General features: G+C 35.4%; 1 protein-coding gene and 1 non-coding gene across 2 annotated transcripts in view; both read right to left on the reverse strand.

Moving 5' to 3' along the window:
• Positions 1 to 3,684: 3,684 nt before the first annotated feature.
• LOC118181269 (uncharacterized) overlaps positions 3,685 to 19,948 on the reverse strand; it is a 42,109-nt gene continuing 25,845 nt past the window's right edge. The window contains exons 4-6 of the mRNA XM_035350356.2: positions 17,309 to 17,488; positions 9,041 to 9,220; positions 3,685 to 4,772 (exon numbers count right to left, since the gene is read on the reverse strand). Coding sequence (XP_035206247.1) covers positions 4,465 to 4,772; positions 9,041 to 9,220; positions 17,309 to 17,488 — 668 coding nt within the window. The 3' untranslated portion in view covers positions 3,685 to 4,464. The remainder of the gene's footprint in view (positions 4,773 to 9,040; positions 9,221 to 17,308; positions 17,489 to 19,948) is intronic.
• On the reverse strand, positions 11,299 to 11,371 carry TRNAS-GGA (transfer RNA serine (anticodon GGA)). The gene has a single exon. It is a non-coding gene; the product is annotated as a tRNA-Ser (tRNA).

Here is a 19,948-nt window from a genome sequence, read left to right on the forward strand (position 1 = left end):
ATTTTGGGCTTACGCGTTTTACTTATTTGGGTTAATTAAAAGTAAAATCCTTATTTTATTCCTTTTCGGAAATGATCAGAGAAAGTTAGGTACTATTTAAAGTATTTCGCTAATTTCTAATAATTCTCTAATTTAAAATGAACCGAATAGAGCATTAATTATAAATTATAAATTTTTCGATTTAAAAGATGCCTCAGAAGCCAAAAAATCATGTCATATTTAAGAAAGTATTTTAGAAAGAAGCTCTATAAATGGAAAAGAAATAATGCATAATTTTAATATTAACAATACAATAAACTTTGATCTTCATTTTTTTTTTACCTTAACCGAATCAAATCGAATTACCTTAAATTTTTTTTCTAAGGTAATTAACGAAAACTTGCGAAAATATTTCATTCAAATTAGACCATTCTGAGAAAACTGTTCTGCGAAAAGTATAGCACTTAATTCCGTTCAGAATGAAATGTTGTTTAAAAATATGTTGTTTTCATATACTTAGAACTCTGAAGTGTTGTAGAAAAAGAAAATATATACATTTATATGTATATTTACGACGTAATTACAAAATACTTACATCCGATCGCGTCAAAACCCATTGAACTTAATGGTAAATGACCTAATGTTTTGGCAAAGAATCTCTAAGAAGATTCTTTGAAGATTCTTAGAGATTCTTTGCCTCCATGCACGTTAGTGTATGGCTCATTGGTTTCGCGAGTTGTTAAGAGACATGTCAATCATTCTTTTGAAGCAACTAAAGGAGACATACGGAAAGCTATTAACGTTCGCAGGTGCAATCCGGCTCCAAGGTGAAACTGCACACAATGGATGAAACCGCTGTAAAACCCCCATGAGAGAAACAGTCATTTCACTTAAGTAGGTTATTGTTAATTTTGTAGCTATCTACCAGGCAGGGGTAAAGGAAAAACGTTCCAAGAAAAATTCGTAAACACGGGCGTTTTCGATGTTTAATGAAAACAGATCTGGTCCAAAGAATCTCTAAGGAGTGAGGCTCACATGCGCAGTGAGGTACGGAGGGTGGATAGCTTTGGAATGGTTTGCCCCTTTAAAGTAAGCTTCAGGAATATACATAATGTGTCTCTTCGGTCTGACGGAGCCACATTTGCCCCGGGGAACCTTTACTTCTTCTCCTTAGAGATTCTTTGTCTGGTCGCCTCTCGATGCGAAAGAGTTAATCGAGAGTGTCGCCCGAACTAAAAGTGGTGGATGATAATTCTTCACCACCAGGATTTGGCGATAGGGTCCCTTAATCCCCAGTCGCCCTTTAAAAGGAGAAGTATGTGGTATTTTCTCCTTCCTTTCGGCAGGTGTAAAGCGGCCCACCAGCGGCCGAGCGGTAGAGTCGCTGAACACTGGTAGTTCGGTCCGAGGTTCGAATCCCGCGAACGGGCTGGCTGCATGGGCGTTTTTGTGGTTTTCCCCATGTGTAACGTGTATACGAGCCAGTTTCCCTTAGAAAGTCCTCCACGAAAGGCATCCCTCCCCTTAGGCAGATAGCCCTAGTGTGCTTTGCCATAATTAAATACACCAACACCATCGGCACGTGTAAAGGTTAGCAGGCTCAGCGAGTATTCGAGAGGTCCAGGTTCGAGTCCCGGCCAGGGTATTGCTCATATTTCACGTATCCTACTTCAAAAAATCTAATGACTCTGCAACCGCTTAGTTCGAGCACCACTGTAGAATCATGAGAATTTTTAGAATAGCTACCGTAACACGGTTAGGAATTTTAGAAGGTGAGAAAATCAGCAATACCCTCGCGTGGACTGGATCCCCGATTTTCTGATTGCAAGCCGAAGATGTTTTCCTCTTAACACCAGGAATGCTTGAGGTAAAGAGGAAGAAAGAACTTTGTCGCAAAAACACAGAAGATGCACTGTCGTGGGGACATGAATACACTATTGTACTAAATAGTGGTAGTACTGGGAAATGTATTCTGAATCTGAGAAGCAACACTCTGGATATTTTACACAGAATCAAAGCAGTTTTAACTCGAATAAAAGTATACAGTGCAATTGCGGTTTGAGTATCAGTATCAGCAGTTAGTTATTTTTTATGCAAAATACAATGTTGCTCTTTATCTTTGCGAAAAATACAAGGCTACTTATTGAAATGCCTTAAGCGATATAAATATTGGCATTTTACCGGAAAATAACAGCGATCACATTAAAAAACAGTTGTCTTTTTTAGAGATCAGTTTATTCGCTTGAAAAGTACTGTCTGGTTTGTGTTCGACTATGTATAAATGTTACTGATGACTCTAAATATAATTATTAGTCTCCATTAAAAGAAATCTGCATTGGAAAAAAAATTAACATTTCATAAAACTTTCTCTCATATATAAAACAAATCGGATGTGTACACCACATGACTTCCTTGTTCAGAATATTAAATTATACGCATTTTTTCTTGCATTTTATTTAAACTTATTAGATTCAATTAAACCTACTTCCACGACAGCGCATAAACCACAATAGAATAAATGCATTCTTTAAAATTCACTTTGTTTACCATAGCCACACTCTGGCGCTAGGTTTACTTAACAGTAATATATTTCGTTCATATTATAACTCAGAGTGCACAAAATGTATATCATTTAAAGAATTATCTAATCGTTGCCACATGTTCTATTCAAATACTATAATAAAGCTAGAACGATATATAAAAGAAATTAAGCAAACAAAACAAAAAAGAAACAGTTCTTCACAGACGATTGAGTATTTCTCATTTAATTAATTCAGTTATCACTTCGCGAGAAGGCAAAAATACATAAAAACTCAAAATATCTATATTAAAAATTACGAAGTAAATCTCAAACGCTTATTTCCTCGAAAAAATTCCAGAAAGCATTAAGCATGATTTAATAGGCAATAATAAATGAATGCATTATCTTTGTTGTTGCGAAGCTAAGCTTCTCTAGATTGGCAACAAATCCACTAGTCTCCTGTTTCAAATGTAAACATCAATGGCCGCCATTAAAAACAGGCTTAGCGGCAATTAAACAACTTTAAAATTACTGATAATTCTAAAAATATTGCACACAGATTTACTAAAGGCATAAAATCCTTAACCGGAAGATAAAAACAATATAATTGAATCATTTTTAAAGAAAAAAATGTACAATTTACAAACATATAAGAGTAAAGAAACTGAGATCACTGAGCCGGGTAATAGAGTGGATATATATATAAATATATTTATATACGTTTGGTGCGGCCGATTGCAACGAAAATACGAGGTGCACATCTACATGTTATAGGAGTCCTATATACAAAATTTCAACGTTCTGAGGCTACTCGTTTTTGAGTTATGCGAGATACGTACGTACGCACGTACGTACATACGTTCGTACAGACGCCACGAAAGATTCTCTTCAGAATTTATTTTAAAGCAGTTTTATAATTTTTTTGAAGGAAAAGAGTATTTTATTCTGTCCTTACGTACAGATATGACGCAAAAACATCGTTAAATTGCATTCGATAGCGGTCAAAATGGGTATTTTCGTTGAAATATGCTGCCTGAAACCTTTCACGATTACAATACTTCCTTTTTACTTCGTACAGGGAAGTAAAAAGAAAGGAAGAAAAGAATAAAGATGAATGATAAAAGAATTGAGAACACTGTAAAGCGCCAGCGGTGTAGAGGCGTCAAAAACTAAAATATCCAAAATACGATATACATTCTTCTTTAATTGCAATATAAATTTGTTTTATAAAATTTCATACAGAATAAAAGCATGCTACATGTTTATATAAAGCCACGTGAAAACACTGGTGACTTTTAGAATTACAAAATTTTTTTAAAAAATAAAATTCATAAAAATTCAAAATTAATTACTACTTTATATCCCAAGGTATGGTTGCTAATTGTACATTACGTATATCTTTCTAAAATGCAAGAAACAAGAATATGCATTATGAATTCCTGTTTAATTTCATCCGTGAACTTTTTAAAAACATTTAACGCAGAATAAAAGCGTTTTAAGTATGATACTATTTCAAGATTCATTAGGGATTTTTCAGTTACAAATCTTTTTTCTTCCTACAATAAAATATTAAAAGCTGAAAGTTAATTATGAATTTGTATCCGGAATTCTGCACCACACGGTTGCACACCATGTACTTCTTCTGCAACCGTGGGTAAAACGAGGATTTGAGAAAGTTAAGGAATTTAACTTTAAAATACGCAGTAATTTATGGTAATTGTTTCAAATGCACACTTTGATCACAGTAAGTCGTAAAAAAAGTGGTAAAATATTTAGAAAGCTGTAATGCCTTTAAAACACAAAGGAATGTAACAAAACGTATCTTCATGTTATCTTCCTCGTCATCTTTGGTGGTGTCATAATTGTAAGAATAATTTGAGACGCTGGTGGTTGTTCTAGTTTCTGCTCGACACAGAAGAGTACTAAAATGTTCATAAAGTTATAGTACACTGTAAAAAGTGTTTTTAAATATTTTCCTCGTCATTCTCTGGTATTGGTGTTGTTTCGTCCAATCCTTTGGAAGTAGTAGAAGTTTCAAAGACATTGCTAATAGTTGTTATTTCTGTTCTACTTAAGGTAGTAGGTGTTGAGTATGTATTGAAATCATTGGTTGTAGTATCTTCTTTGGCTGATGTCATAACGGTTGTTTGTTGGGTGTCCAATGACGTTTTGTCTTCAGAATCGTCATTCTTTTGAAACGTAATTTCCGTAGTTGTCGTCGAATTATTTTCATTTCCTTCATTAGTGTCCATGGGATCTTCCGTTGTTGAATCTATTCAGAAAACAGAGCCTATGTTAGTAACATTAGTAGATCAATTACAGGATTTAAAAAAATCTTAGTAACTGAGAGTGACTTGAATAAAATTTAAAGTTAACTAGGTGAAGTTTAACTGCAGCTAGTAACTTTATTTTCTTGCAATAAAGATGGTTCTTCTAAATTACATTTTTGATTATTGTTTCAATTTCCCGTTAAAATTAATTTATTAGACTAAAAAGAAAAATCAAGTTAAGCTACAGCTTGTTTTCGTTACTAAACATTTGAAATTCAGTGCACAAAACTTAGAAGATGAAAAGTAAATACTTAAATTTTCATGCGTTAGTAGTTTTAATTATTATGTTTTAGAACGTTATGTAAGTACGGTTACATATAAGCATCCGCTAATTGTTGTTGTACAGTTTCAAAATCCTTCCAAAATGTTTCATAATCCCGTTATCTTTCCTAGAAACAACAAAACTGGCAGCAGAATGCCTCGAAATGCTCCTCAAATGCTACACCTCAGCAAGTCGAGGTCCTCTAACTATCAATCTGTCCTTAACGTAAAACTCTTGGAATAAAATTTAAGCGAATTTACTTGTTACTGTAAAGAGTTTCTTAATAGTTCACTGGTAATCATTAACTAAGAAAAATCTCAAAATGGCACATAGTAAGGTATAAAATAGCATGAAAAGAAATTTCCAGACAGTTATGGTGTTATATAAATTAGAATATGTATAAAAAGAACAAATTGGATGTGTCAGTTTGGTACAGGAGAGCCGTCTTCAATATGGAGTAAGATCTTCCTTAGAAGAAATGCACACATACTGCGATGTACGATGCTGTCAATTATGCAGTCCATCAGTTCCGTGGGAAGTGAAAGCCATTGCTCTTGCAAAGAAGTTGCAAGCTGGCAACGGTCTGAAGAGGAGGATTGAGAGCAGTTATACATCTTCCTAAGGGATCCCAGACATGGTCGATAGTATTCAGATTCGATGATCGTGCTGGCCACTCCTTGCGCTGCATTCTTTGTTGCTGAAGATAATCATCCACGATGCACTCTGCAGTCTAGCACTGTCGTTCTGTAGCAGGAAATTACATATTGCCTCGACATATGGGCACACATGAGGATCGAAGATGTCATCTCTATAGTCCTGAACATTCATGGTTCCACGTAGAAAGGCATGGAGGTCTGTAACTCCACCCAAAGAATACTACCCCAACCGCAGACACTGCTTCCTACGTATGCATCTCTTTCACGGATGTTTGATGGACGATACGGGTTCCAGGTTCTTTCCAAATCAAATAACGTCTACTGTCGGTTTGGAGGCTAAACCTGGACTCATCCGTAGCCCTCCATTGACTAGCCGTTTAGTGGGAATGTTGACGTGTCCACCTCAAATGTTCCCTTCTAAGAGGTGGCGTGAATGGTATGCAAATGGCTGGTCGCCTCGCGTACAGACCGCCTTCTTGAAGCCTTCTAGGCACGATTGACGTTGACGCTAACTTCCCAGTGGATGAAGCAAAGGAGTTTCTGAGTTGATGTGCTATTCCTTCGTGCGCATAGAAACAAATATCGTCGTCGGCGCTCGCAGTAGTAGTTGGCGATCCTTGGCAGAATCGCCTGGATGCCAAATCTGTGGTTAGAAATTGTTTCCAAAGTTCACTAATTTAAGGGGACTCATACACCTTAAAACCCATAAGATGTTCGAATAGGTGACTGTTGCAAGAATTGGAATAACTTATTTATTTTAAAAGCAATTACTACCAACTTTTTAAAGCTGACTACATAATGTAGCTGCTTTCTGAAATAGTAATCAGAAAGTTTTTGTTGCCACAAATATTTTTATAATTTAATCCGCTTTGTGACAACATTTTTCGTCATGTTTCCAACTTGCGCGCACAGTTTAAAACATTCTGTTTCATAATTTAATTCCATATTCAATATATAGCTTTTATAACATTTGGAAACTACTGTGAACCTAAAATTCTAAAAATTTCATGTTCAATTTTTATTTTATTTTGAGTCGAGTTTATAAAATGTATTTTATTAACAAAATTTGTAATGTTTTCGTCCATAAAATTTTTCAGTATTAAAATATTTATCAGATTGTTGGTTCAGTTCGAAAATAGTGCCCATATAAAGAATTCCATCCAATTTCAAGTATGTACCATTAGCCATTTTTCAAATATCATGGGCGAAAGGTGGAAACATGACGAAATATTTTGTCACAAAGAGGATTAAATTACAAAAATATTTGTGGCAACATAAACTTTCTGGTTACTAGTTTCTAAAGCAGCTATATTATGTAGTCAGCTTTAGAAAAGTTGGAAGTAATTGCTTTAAAAAAATAAAATATCCCAATTCTTGCAACAGTCACATATTCGAAGATCATGAGGGGTTTAAGGTGTATGAGTCCCTTAAGAACTGCAGTTTTACTCAGCAGCTCTCATTTAACAACATATTCAAATTTTATACAGATTGGCTTATTTTTGATTGAGTTATCGCTGTTTTTGTGACCTTATCTTCATTTTTGGAAACCAGTGTATTAGGGTTTTTGAAACCTTGTAGGATTCTCTACATACCTTAAGTTACAGTTGAATGTGAAGAATCTTATGGACTAGTAAGTGAATAATGGCTTGAGTTCGTGAGACAGTAAATAAATTTGGAAAGGGTTAAAAGACCCTTTATTATTCAAATAAAATTTAACAGAACACCTTCTTGGGGTTTTACAATAAAGCCGACACTCAGGCTTGAAGTTGAGAGACTAAGAATTAAACTAGACCAGTCTTAACTAAAGAGATATAGCCGAAGCTATTAAGATTCTAACGGAGTTGTCTCCTTAACGCTAAATGACTGCGAAGCTATCAAGGGCCCAAAGTACGGCCTAGAGTAATAATAGCTTACGAGAGAGTAGCCTAAAAAGGCGGACGTGTGCTACCCAGAATACCTGGTATCTCTCTCACTAAGACCTAAGAACTTTCCGGTTAAATACCGCTCTTCCTCATTATGTATTCAGACGTGATTCTAAAACTACGTTCCGGGCGGAAGTGGTAAGTTGAAATTAAGAAGCGATAGGAAAGGAAGTTTAACTCAAAATTTAACTGTTAATAAAATTAACAAAATTCTTACAACGTTTTTTAGAAAATCTATTATGAATTTCTGTATATATTCACAAGATGGCTAACTTCGCAATTGAATGAATTCTGTAATAAAAAGTAGTACTAGTATTCCTCATTCCAGTATTCAACTTTTAATGCTCATTTATGTAACTTTAAGATTTTTTCTTTTTACTCGAGCATTGGTTGTTGAAAATAAATAGCATATCTAAATATCCTTTCACTGTGATTAGCCTTACATCTTTCTAATACATAAAATTTCAGATCACAACCCCTTTGAGACTTCCTGTTGTGTTATTTATTCGTCAACGAGTCTATTTATCATAGATATAATTTTGATATATGTATATTTTTAGTGAGTAATTTCAATTTACGGCACGTCTGCAACCATCTCACGAACAACTTCGTTTGGGATATTTAAAACATATGCAGTCTTATTAAGTAAATTAAATAAAAAAAAATAAATAAAATCCGAAAGGCCTTCAGATTTTACATTACGAACAAAGGCGCGTTTTTTAACGTTTTGTGTGCTACGTTTATTTATTAAATGTCATGTTCTTCGCACTTAAACCATAAAATTCAATTCAACAGCAATATCGCATGAGCGTAGAATTTCCGATATACAATCTCGCGCACTGAAGGTAATTTTTTTTTTTTTTTTTTTTTTTTTTTACAGTGTTGCCATTGCTCGCTTTGAAATCGTCGAGTTTCTTAATCAAAAATTCGTTAATGTTTTACAAAATATGAAAAGGATAATAAAACAAATTTCAAATTCCAAATTTGAGCTACTAGTTGCCCCTGTTCTGTGGAAGATTACGTTATTCAAAATTGTGTCGCTCTAGGTACCGCTGTTTTATCACAGTGCGAGAAACTTACCTACATTCATGCAGATTCTTCAATATTTAATTTTTTTAAATATAACACAGGGCTCTAATATTTGGTGGCAACAGTTTGAAAAGTGAACAGACATTTACAGTGAATCGACGCAAAATACCAAATCGAAATTAATAGTTCTTCTGGGCAAATTGCCCCTTTGGATTAATGAATTTATTTATTTGCACATTATTATTTCGCAAGTACAAATTATAATTTTTTTTTTTTTTTTTTTCAAAATCAAAATATCTGACTGGTCTTTTCCAAGGTATAAAACGAAGAGTTATTCTTACTTTGGAAGCATTCCTCCACGTGTACGCAGGAACGACTGTCACTCATAACATAATTTGGAGGACAGAAGCATCCGGGATAGCACTGTCCATCTTCCTGACAATCTGGATCTCCATAATTGCGACAAGTGGTATTGCACTTAGGAACACATTCTTGATAGATTTCTTCACCCACACACATAACTAAAAAACAGAGCAATAGGTATATATTTCTAATATAAGAAATTGTAGAAAGCTCGCCTAAAAGTTACCAGGAGCTGTGGCTCCAAGAAAAGTTCAACACATTTTAAAAAAACAATGTCATTGAAGGGTGAGAAATTATGCTACACGAGAAAATAAACACAGTAAAATACTAAGCGCTGGAAACTAGTAATGGCAAAAGATACAGTAAAGTACCTATCGATGTGACACTTGAAAAGTTAAAACATATGAAAATCAAACGATGGAACAAGTTAAAACATAAAACAAACAAAATCAGATAAAAAAAGATAAAAATATAAAGTGGAAAATGGTAAATTAGCTGAATTCGAAGTCCAATCTGGCTTTTCAAGGGAAATTTCTAATTGAACGTCGAATCAAGCTAACTCCATTACGGGTTTCGCCGAAACAGACAATTGAAACTTTTTGGCTACAAAATTTTTAATTAGACAAAGTGTCTTAGAAAATTTATTAGTCTCAATTCTCTGTTACAATTTCCCGACGCGTCCGCACAAAATGACACATTAAGGTGTTAAAATATGTAAAAACTATTCCGATTACATCAAAAATCAAGATAAAAATAAAAATAAAATTAAATAGCAGTCTGCTATTAGTCCTAAATATACAACAACTTACGGACTGGACCTGCATTTCTAATATAAGAAAGATAGTATTCAACCACAAATCAAACGACCGTGGCTAGTATAATTTAAGTACGCTTCAATTTAGAACATGAACTTTCTGTTACACTTTATTGAACAGGTTGTAGAGATATTAGGTATTTTTACTTCCTTGTACGAAGTAAAAAGGAAGTATTGTAATCGCGAAAAGGTACAGGCAGCATATTTCAACGAAAATATCCCTTTTGACAGCTATCGAATGCAATTTAACGATGTTTTTGCGTGATATCTGTACGTAAGGACAGAATAAAAGAATCTTTCCCTTCAAAAAAATTATGAAACTGCTTTAAAATGAATTCTGAAGAGAATATTTCGTGGCATCTGTACGAACGTATGTACGTACGTACGTATCTCGCATAACTCAAAAACGAGTAGCCTCAGAACGTTGAAATTTTGTATATAGGACTACTATAACATCTAGATGTGCATCTCGTATTTGGGTTGCAATCGGCCGCACCAAACGTATTTTATATATATATATCCACTTTGTTACTCGGCACAGTGATCTCAGTTTCTTTACTCTTATATGCTTGTAAATTGTACATTTTTTGCTTTAAAAATAATTGAATTATGTTGTTTTTATCTTCCGGTTAAAGTTTTTATGCCTTTCGTAATTCTGGAAGCAATATTTGTACAATTATCAACAATTTAAAAGCTGTTTAAGTGCGGTTAAATTTTAAATAACATGGCGGACATATTTGTTTACATTTGAAACAGCAGAATTGTAGATTTGCTGCCAATCTACAGAGACTAAGCTTCGCAACAACAAAAATAACGCCTTCATTTATTATTGCGAATTAAATCATACTTAATCCTTTCTGTAATTTTTTTCGAGGAAATAAGTGTTTAAGATTTACTTAATTTTTAATAATTAGTAATTTAATTTTTGATAATTAGTAATTTTTAATACAGATATTTTGAGCTTTTATGTATTTTTGTCTTGCCGCGAAGTGAAAACTGAATTAATTGAATGAGAAATACTCAATCGTCCGTGAAAAACTGTTTTTTTTTTTTTTTCGTGATTTCTTTTTTTACATCGTTCTAGCTTTATTATAGTATTTGAAAAGAACATGTGGCAACGATTAGATAATTCTTTAAATGATATACATTTTGTGCATTCTGAGTTATAATATGAACGAAATATAATACTGTTAAGTGAACCTAGCGCCAGAGTGTCGCTATGTTAAACAAATAGAGTGAATTTTAAAGAATGCCTTTATTCTATTGTGGTTAATGCGCTGTCGGCGAAGTAGATTTAATTTAATCCAATAAGTTTAAAATTTATGCAAGAAACAAATGCGTATAATTTAATATTCCGTACAAGGAAGTCATGTGGTGTACACATCAGATTTTTATAAAGCAGGAGACGTGAAAAATGAGCAACGCCCTCGCCGGGACTCGAACCACGGACCTCTCGAATTCCCGTCGAGCGTGCTGACCACTACACCACGAAAGCATGCTAAGAAGGGAGAAATATCTTATATACCTCACCTTTTAAAGGGCAACTGGGGTTTTAGGGAACTCAATCGCCAAATCCTAGTGGTGAAGAATCATCATTCACCACCTTTTATTCTGGCGCCACTGTAGAGATATTATGTATTCTTGATAGCAGGAAATATGAAAAATGAACGGCACCTTCGCCGGGATTCGGGCCTCTCGAATATGCACCTAGCTTACTGACCACTACACCACAAATTCATGCTAAGAAGGGAGAAGAAATACTTTAAGGTGTCTTAATTACTTTATAAGGTATAATCAATATTACTCTAAATTGTCTTCCTGATAATCCGGATCGCCATTATCGCTAATTATAAGAATTAATCCAATAATCTACGCCCACTAGGCCTTGAACATCGTGGATGCCACAGGAATTATCGTAACAGCATTCCCACTGGACACCCTTTGTCCTTAAAGTCCTTAAAGTCAAACTTGGAAAGCTGGTTTGTACTTCATTCCGATGCAAGTCTATTTTCTGGACGAATTAAAATGTTACGCTGTTTACTTTTGACAACTGTCTTCGGCCCACAAAATGGGGTATTGTCACTGTAGAGCGATTAAAAGTTTTAAGCAACCAAACTAAAATAATTTCCGTTTTTTTTGTTTTTTTTGTTTTTTTTTTTTGTTTTGTTTTGTTTTGTTGCTAAAAACAACAGAAATATTAAGACGAACATTGATGATGTCCTGGTGATTGGGAATGATATCTGGTTTATGTTTCTGTGACAGGTTTGGCCAACTTATGCAAAGATCGCTGCATGAAATTAAATTCTTTGGTCGTTAAAAGTGCCTTCGTACACGATATAAATATCATACCCGGGCCTTAAATAGGAGTGGATTGCGCGGGAATGGTACTACAGTCAAAAGTCGTTAATCCGGACTCATCGGGACTTCGGCGATTCCGGATTATAGATCATCAGTTTCAATCTCGTAAGATGACATGCAGAAATTCTAAAATTAAAAATATGAAACCGTAATTTATGAAATAAAGAACAATTATGATCTAAAGGGTATCAAAATTTACAAAAAAAAAAAAAAAAAAAGCTTAATATTTATTTGTTTACTTTATTAAACCTTTCAATGTAAGTTGTTTAAGTTGCTTCGTTTTATGTGATAATACTTTCTCTTTAATTCTATAAACAGACATAATTTCTTGTTTAGTTACGAAGTTCCGCTGTTCAAGTCCCGTAATTGCTCTGCCGAGAATACCGACTAACTTGTCAATCGAAATTTTTTCGTTTTCACTAACCTCTCTGTCACCTTCTTCATGTCTTTATCCATTTTTTGCAGCAATTCCACTTTTTGTTTGATGGACATCGAAACATACTTTCGTTTTGTAGATCATTTGGGAGCTCCAGCATCGAAAATTCTATTTGATATAATCGAAAGTTCAAGTTTACTTTTATAGTATTGCTCTTACAGTCTGCAAAAAATAATAAGCCGGATCCAATTCGAAAATTAAGGAACAACACAATCATCAACATTAACTGAAATAGATAATTAGATAATTTTAGCTTATTCCGTCCGTTATACATAAAACGCGCACGCGAAAACGTATTCTGCACTTGCGCACACGCATATGCGCAGACGTAAAAGGTCTTACGTGCACGCGTAATCGCCTATCCGCATGTGTCAACGCGGCGCATGCGCAGAAAGTTTTTAGCTTTGAAGTCCGGATTATAGATCATTCCGAATTATGGGCGTCCGAATTAACGACTTTTGACTGTATTTGCAATCACTATAGAGTGTTGCAATATCTCTGGAGGAGAAATTCAAAGCATTGAATACTATACCGTAAATAGTATTAACTGAGGGAAAAAAGAATTGCAGATCTAGCGAAATGAATAAAATTTCGCTTTTGACACGATCATTGAATGCTCGATATTCTTAACGGTGCGTAATTCACTTTTAACGTATAAACTTAATTTGTATATTTATTGTTAAAAATATAAAAACCATTAACTATTTTGCTATGAAAATGCCTGTTGAAAAGTGCTTCGATTAGTTATTTGAGGAAATAAAGTATCGGAGGACCTTTTACGACTGTCCTTAGTTTTAACCCTTTGACTACTAATTCTTAAAAAATTACCCCGTTTTCTAACCAAGTGAACAAATTTGCCATAAAAAAGTTTAATTTAGCCTTTGGGATTTTTTTGGCAAACAATTTTCAAGGCAAAGGCTAGAACACATATGTCCCAGCCGTAGTTAATGGTGGGATACGTATGTCCCACACGTAGCGATTGCCTTACATAAGCACACCTATTATTCTGGAAAAATTCCAGAATAATAGGTGTGTAAGTCCGATAAACGTTAGTAAAATTTATTCTTATCACAAGAAATATAACAAAACGCTGGATGTTTCCTCGAAGATATTCGTACAGTATCGCAATATCACGCAATATTATCAGTAGACAGTAATATTTTAATCTACTGAAACATTAAATAGAACACAATTCAAAGCGCAGAGAAAGCTAACCCGATTAAAATTTACAGCAGCTGAATAAACAACAACAGCTCACTAAAAACAACAACTCAGCTGAGATGTTCTGTCTCTGGCTTTTATAGCTTTTTAAATCGGCCGCACGAGAGAGTTCTAGCAATTTCTCGAAAGCGAAAAGCGTAGAATTAAGGTTGCAGTTAACACTGTAGTCAATTACATTTATTCAAATTAAATATCCATTACGGAGATAAACTTTTATTAAATGTTAAATGCACGTGCTCTTGTATTTTTGCTTTTCTGGCGTAGTTTTCTTTTAAAATTCATCACGCGCTGCATTTAACGAGCAAATAAAACAATTTTAATTACAATTCTACTAATAATAGTTAACTACACTCATGTCCATAACTTAAGGATAATTCGGAGTCACGCGGAAATCGATCTATAAAATAAATATATGACCTGTAAAATCACTACACACATCTTCAAGAATCATATGCAAATTTCAGGAAGTAACCAGATGACACCGATGGTACGTCACAATGACGAGAGTGTAAGACAATGATATATAAGGAATACAGGCAAAGAGTGTATTGCGTTAAGGCATATCTTTATTCCTTCGATCATGTTATATAATTGGTTTATGTACGCACTTACTCTTCAACTTCGGCCTGCAGAGCAGGTGGTGTTCCCTTCGGACTCATTAGACTTTACTAACCTGCGAACTGTCACTGCTAAATTTTTTGACACTATTAGAACTTTTCATGTGTTCGAAAATCGGAAAATTACCACCCCGGGCTAGCGATCACACGCGGGAACCCTATTGCGAACGTTTCGAGTTTGCCTGAGCCGTGGTTAAACCTCCGCCTTCGCACATTGGAAAGAAGAACGCATCGCTTAAAGTGACACTGGCCGACAATTTGCTATCTGCCAGTCGCTGGTGCTGCCCGTCGCAGTGGGACATTACCCAGCGAGTCCGAGACGCTACCCCCCCCGGACTACTAGAGTCACACCGCTCTAGGATGGTACAGGGTAAAGCATTCTTTGCGTATCCCAACATTTGGCAACTCATATTTCTTTGTTTCTCTCTGTTCATTTGTGTTTAACCAATGGCAAGCCATCAGCTGACTTCGTCTTGAAGTCGAAAGTGACGGTCACCTTATTATGAAGACACGTAACAGGTAGGCCACCTTTGCCTTCTATCAATGGACGGACAGTTACAACGATGCCTTCTGCGAGATTCGAACTCGGGCCATTTGCTGTCGCAGTCGGCTGTCCTAACGACTATACCGTCTGGGTGGCTATTTTCTAAATATTGGAAGATGATCACCAACATTCGGGAGATTCTAAGTACTTTTTAACGCAGCAGTAATTTTTAGTGAGTAACAGCAGTAATTTTTAGTGAGTAACAGCAGTAATTGTTAGTGAGTAACAGCAGAATTTTTAGTGAGTAACAGCAGTAAATTTAGTGGCACATACACTGGTGTGCAAAAATTAAGGACGAAGTCGAAATATTAGCATATCAGCTGAACGAAGAGGCAGAGCGGACAGAAAGACCAATCAGGAGGTTAAGTAAGGTGATGTACGGTAGCACATGCGCAGATATGCAGGTAGACGTAATGGGGGAGTGTCTGAGTAGTATAAAGCATGTTGTCGGTGTAAGATCAGTATTTCTGGCAAAGAGATCGCACGCCGTATAGCAGTTAAAATCACACCGAGTTGCTGCCTCAGCGAGAAATGGCGAATAATCAATCTGTTAGACGACATCTGGATGCTTTTACACGAGGTCGAATCATTGGGAAGTTGGAGGAAGGCCGCAGTGTGACAAGTGTGACTGCAGAGTTCGGAATTGCTCACAGCATCGTTTCATGACTTTCGAGACAATTTCAAACTACAGGAACAGCTATCCGGGGGTTTAGTAGTGGTCGTTCACGAGGAACCACACCCGCAGATGACCGGTACATTGCCTTACAGGCCAGAAGAAACAGGCGGCAGACAGCGGGAGAAATCGCTAGACACACGACACAGGCGACTGGACGACCGATATCGCGTTTTACCGTGGCCAGACGACTGCACGGTGGTGGTCTGGTCTGTTTGCACGACGCCCTGTACGGTGTGTACCTCTAACGCCTGCCCATCGGAGAAGGCGTTCTCTGTGGTGCCGGGAACACCGGAATTGGAGAGACAATGAATGGGGACGAGTACTCTTTACAGACGAGAGCAGATTCAGTCTGAGTAGCGATTCTCATCGCATACTCACCTGGAGAGAGCGGGGAAGCCGCAATCATCCCTCGAACATCATTGAAAGAGACAGGTATGGAGGTGGCGGTGTTCTCGTTAGGGGAGGCATCATGCTTGGTAGTCGTACAGACCTTCACATCTTCGACGCAGGTTCAGTCAACGGGACCCGTTATTGTAACGAGATTCTTCTTCCATATGTGCGTCTTTTTAGAGGCGTTATGGGTCCGCAGTTCCTTTTCATGGACGACAATGCACCATGTCATCGCACAGTAGCTGCCAAACAGCTCTTAGAGAGTGAGCATATTGAACGTATGGATTGGCCGGCACGATCTCCGGATCTCAATCCCACCGAGCATGTATGGGATTTTCTAGGCAGACGCTTGGCAGCTCGTACCTTACCACCAGTAACGATTCCGGAGCTTCGATTGGCGCTGCAAGACGAATGGGCAGCAATGCCTCAACAACTCATTGACATCCTCATTCTCAGCATGGGCAGACGCTGTGAAACCTGCCTAGCAGTCAGGGGAGATCATATCCCCTATTAAAGACCGGATGTTTCTTGCTGGACACCCATCACAGGGATGTTTCGGCCTTCAGTCGCATTGCGCTCCATGCTACTTTTTCAACAAAGCTTCTTTTTATCCTTTTGATTTCTCTTTTAGTAAGTGTTGCTTACATTACTCATGTCCATATGTATTGGGGATCTTACGGTATTAAATATGTTGATTTGGAAAGCTTTTGTACAAAGTTATATTGAAAAAACCGTCTCGTCCTTAATTTTTGCACACCAGTGTATATGTTCCGCTGCATATATTTAATTATGTATCGTCTGAATTATTATTTTTTTCTCTCTTTTTTTTTTTTTTTTTTCCAAGCCAATAAAATTAATATAAGGATTAGAAAGAAATTTGTCTACTCTTCTGGGAGCAATTAATTTATAAAATTTCATACTTTAGTGTACATTTAAATCATATGAACTAGAGATACGTTTAATGCAATTAACATAAATTTGAGCTATTGACCCATCTAATGCAATTCACACAAGTTTTGAGAATTAAAAACTAAATGTAAATAGGAAACAGTTTACGCAGATCTGTTGTCATTAAATAACAATCGGAGTTCAATGCGGTGAAGAAAACATATAGATTGTTAATATTATTATTACTGCTCTCATTTATATTGCGAAAATGAAAAAAAAAAAAAAAAAAAAAAAAAACTTACTAATTGCACAAAATCGTTCATGAACGCAATGCCCCATTGTGTTCCTTTTGTAACCCTCCTTGCAATAGCATTGTTCCACTTCTTGAGTTTCATTGGAGTCGGTCGCTGATTCAGCTCTCATACAAAATTCGTCTACCGGTCCGCTCTCCGCCCATTCTTCCACACGAGAACAGTGTGTTCCTGGGGGGGGGGAGAAAAAAGAGGTGTTTAATCGCCCTAGTTTATTTATAAAAAACTTGTGGTATGCATCCTCAAAATTAGAATGAGCTTAAGATTCACTTAAATTAGATCATTGCAATAATTAAATAATTACAGAAATACAATAAAGTTCGTTATTCCTGGAAAATTAAATGGAGTATAGAAAGAGCAATAATACTTAGATACAATGAACTTTACGGAACTTTATTCGTTCCTGTTCTTTTCTCACCGTATGCCTTCATGGTGTAATTGGAAGCACGTCCAGTTAGCAGTCGAAAGATCTAGAGCAGCGATTCTTCATCAAAATTCAATTAAAAAATCTCGTGAAGAAAGGTGTTCGGAGTATTTAATTATGGCAAAGCACACTAGGGCTATCTGCCTAAGGGAAGGAATGCCTTCGTGGAGGACTTTCTAAGGGAACTGGCTCCTATACACGTTACACATGGGAAAAACCACGAAAACACCCATGCAGCCAGCCCGTTCGCGGGATTCGAACCGAACCTCGGACCGAACTACCAGTGTTCAGCGACTTTACCGATCGGCCGCTGGTGGGCCGTGAAGAAAGAGAACAGTTAATAGAAATTTCCTGTGATCGAACTGTAACTGAAGATTCCAAAAATAACAGACATGTTAACATTTCGCTAAACCTAAAAAAAAAAAAAAAAAAAAAAACTTAAAGGCACTTCAAATAAAAGTGTTCAATTTTTATTGCTTTTAGCAAAAACTATTTGTGTGAACAAGGACTTTCTTCCACGTTATGTTTGAAAAGTAAATACGGAACAAAATTATGATTGGATCCTAATTTGCGGTTAAAACTAAGTGAAATAAGACCAGACGATCTCTTTTTAACCGGCCAAAATTTCACTCTAAATTTTGGAATTAAATATTATAACTTAAATTTTGGTAATTAAAATGGTAACCAATTTTGAATCGAATATTCTTTACGTGTGCATATTTAATACAAAAAGCCAACAGGTTGTGCAAATGGCAATTTTTTTTTTTTTTTTTTTTTTTTTTAAATATTTGAGAAATTGAAGAATAATCATTGTAAAATGTAATCGTGGTACTGAAGTTTTTTAATTTTTACATCTTTGTATGAAGTAAAAAGGAAGTATTGTAATCGCGAAAAGTTTCAGGCAGCATATTTCAACGAAATATCCATTTTGACTGCTATCGAATGCAATTTAACGGTGTTTTTGCATGATATCTGTACGTAAGGACAGAATAAAAAGACTCGTTTCTTCCAAAAAAATTATAAAACTGCTTTAAAATGAATTCTGAAGAAAATTTTTCGTGGCGTCTGTACGAATGTATATACGTACGTACGTACGTATCTCGCATAACTCAAAAACGAATAGCTTCAGAACGTTGAAATTTTGTATATAGGACTGCTATAACATGTAGATGTGCACCTCGTATCTTGGTTGCAATCGGCCGCACCAAACGTATATAAATATATTTATATATATATCCACTCTGTTACCCGGCTCAGTGATCTCAGTTTCTTTACTCTTATATATTTGGAAATTGTACATTTTTTGCTTTAAAAATGATTGAATTATGTTGTTTTTATCTTCCGGTTAAGGTATTTTTTATGCCTTTAATAAATATGTATGCAATATTTTTAGAATTATCATCAATTTTAAAGTTGCTTAAGTGCCGCTGAGCCTTTTTTTTTATGGCGGCCATTGATTGTTTACATTTGAAACAGCAGACTAGAGGTAGAAGTAGTGTTGCCAATCTAGAGAAACTTAGCTTCGCAACAACAAAGGTAACGCCTGCATTTATTATTGCAATTAAATCATGCTTAATCCTTTCTGGAATTTTTTCGAGGAAATAAGCGTTTAAGATTTACTTCGTAATTTTTAATATAGATATTTTGAGTTTTTATGTATTTTTGCCTTCTCGCGAAGTGAGAACTGAATTAATTGAATGAGAAATACTCAATCGTCTGTGAAAAACTGTTCCTTTTTTGTTTTGTTTGCTTAATTTCTTTTATACACCATTCTAGCTTTATTATAGTATTTGAATAGAACATGTGGGAACGATTAGATAATTCTATTCTTTAAATGATATAAATTTTGTGCATTCTGAGTTATAATAGGAACGAAATATAATACTGTTAAGTGAATGTAGCCCCAGAGTGTCGCTATGGTAAACAAATACTAGAGTGAATTTTAAAGAATGAATTTATTCTATTGTGGTTTATGCGCTGTCGGCGAAGTAAATTTAATTTAATCCAATAAGAAATGAAATATAAAATGTAATAACAATGCTATAAGACTGAGGGTTTGTTCATGGAATAGTACTTTTGTAACCTATTACAGTATTAAAAAATCATTGTTTCTTTGCAAACTTAAAAAAAAAAAAAAAAAAAAAAAAAAAAAAAAAATACTGTTCATAGCATTCTCATTTTTATATTGTAAAAAAGATATTGATTAT

This window comes from Stegodyphus dumicola, chromosome 12 (genome assembly GCF_044657685.1).
Source record: "Stegodyphus dumicola isolate Sdum_Otavi_A_Nest chromosome 12, ASM4465768v1".
Taxonomy (NCBI): Eukaryota; Metazoa; Arthropoda; class Arachnida; order Araneae; family Eresidae; genus Stegodyphus; species Stegodyphus dumicola.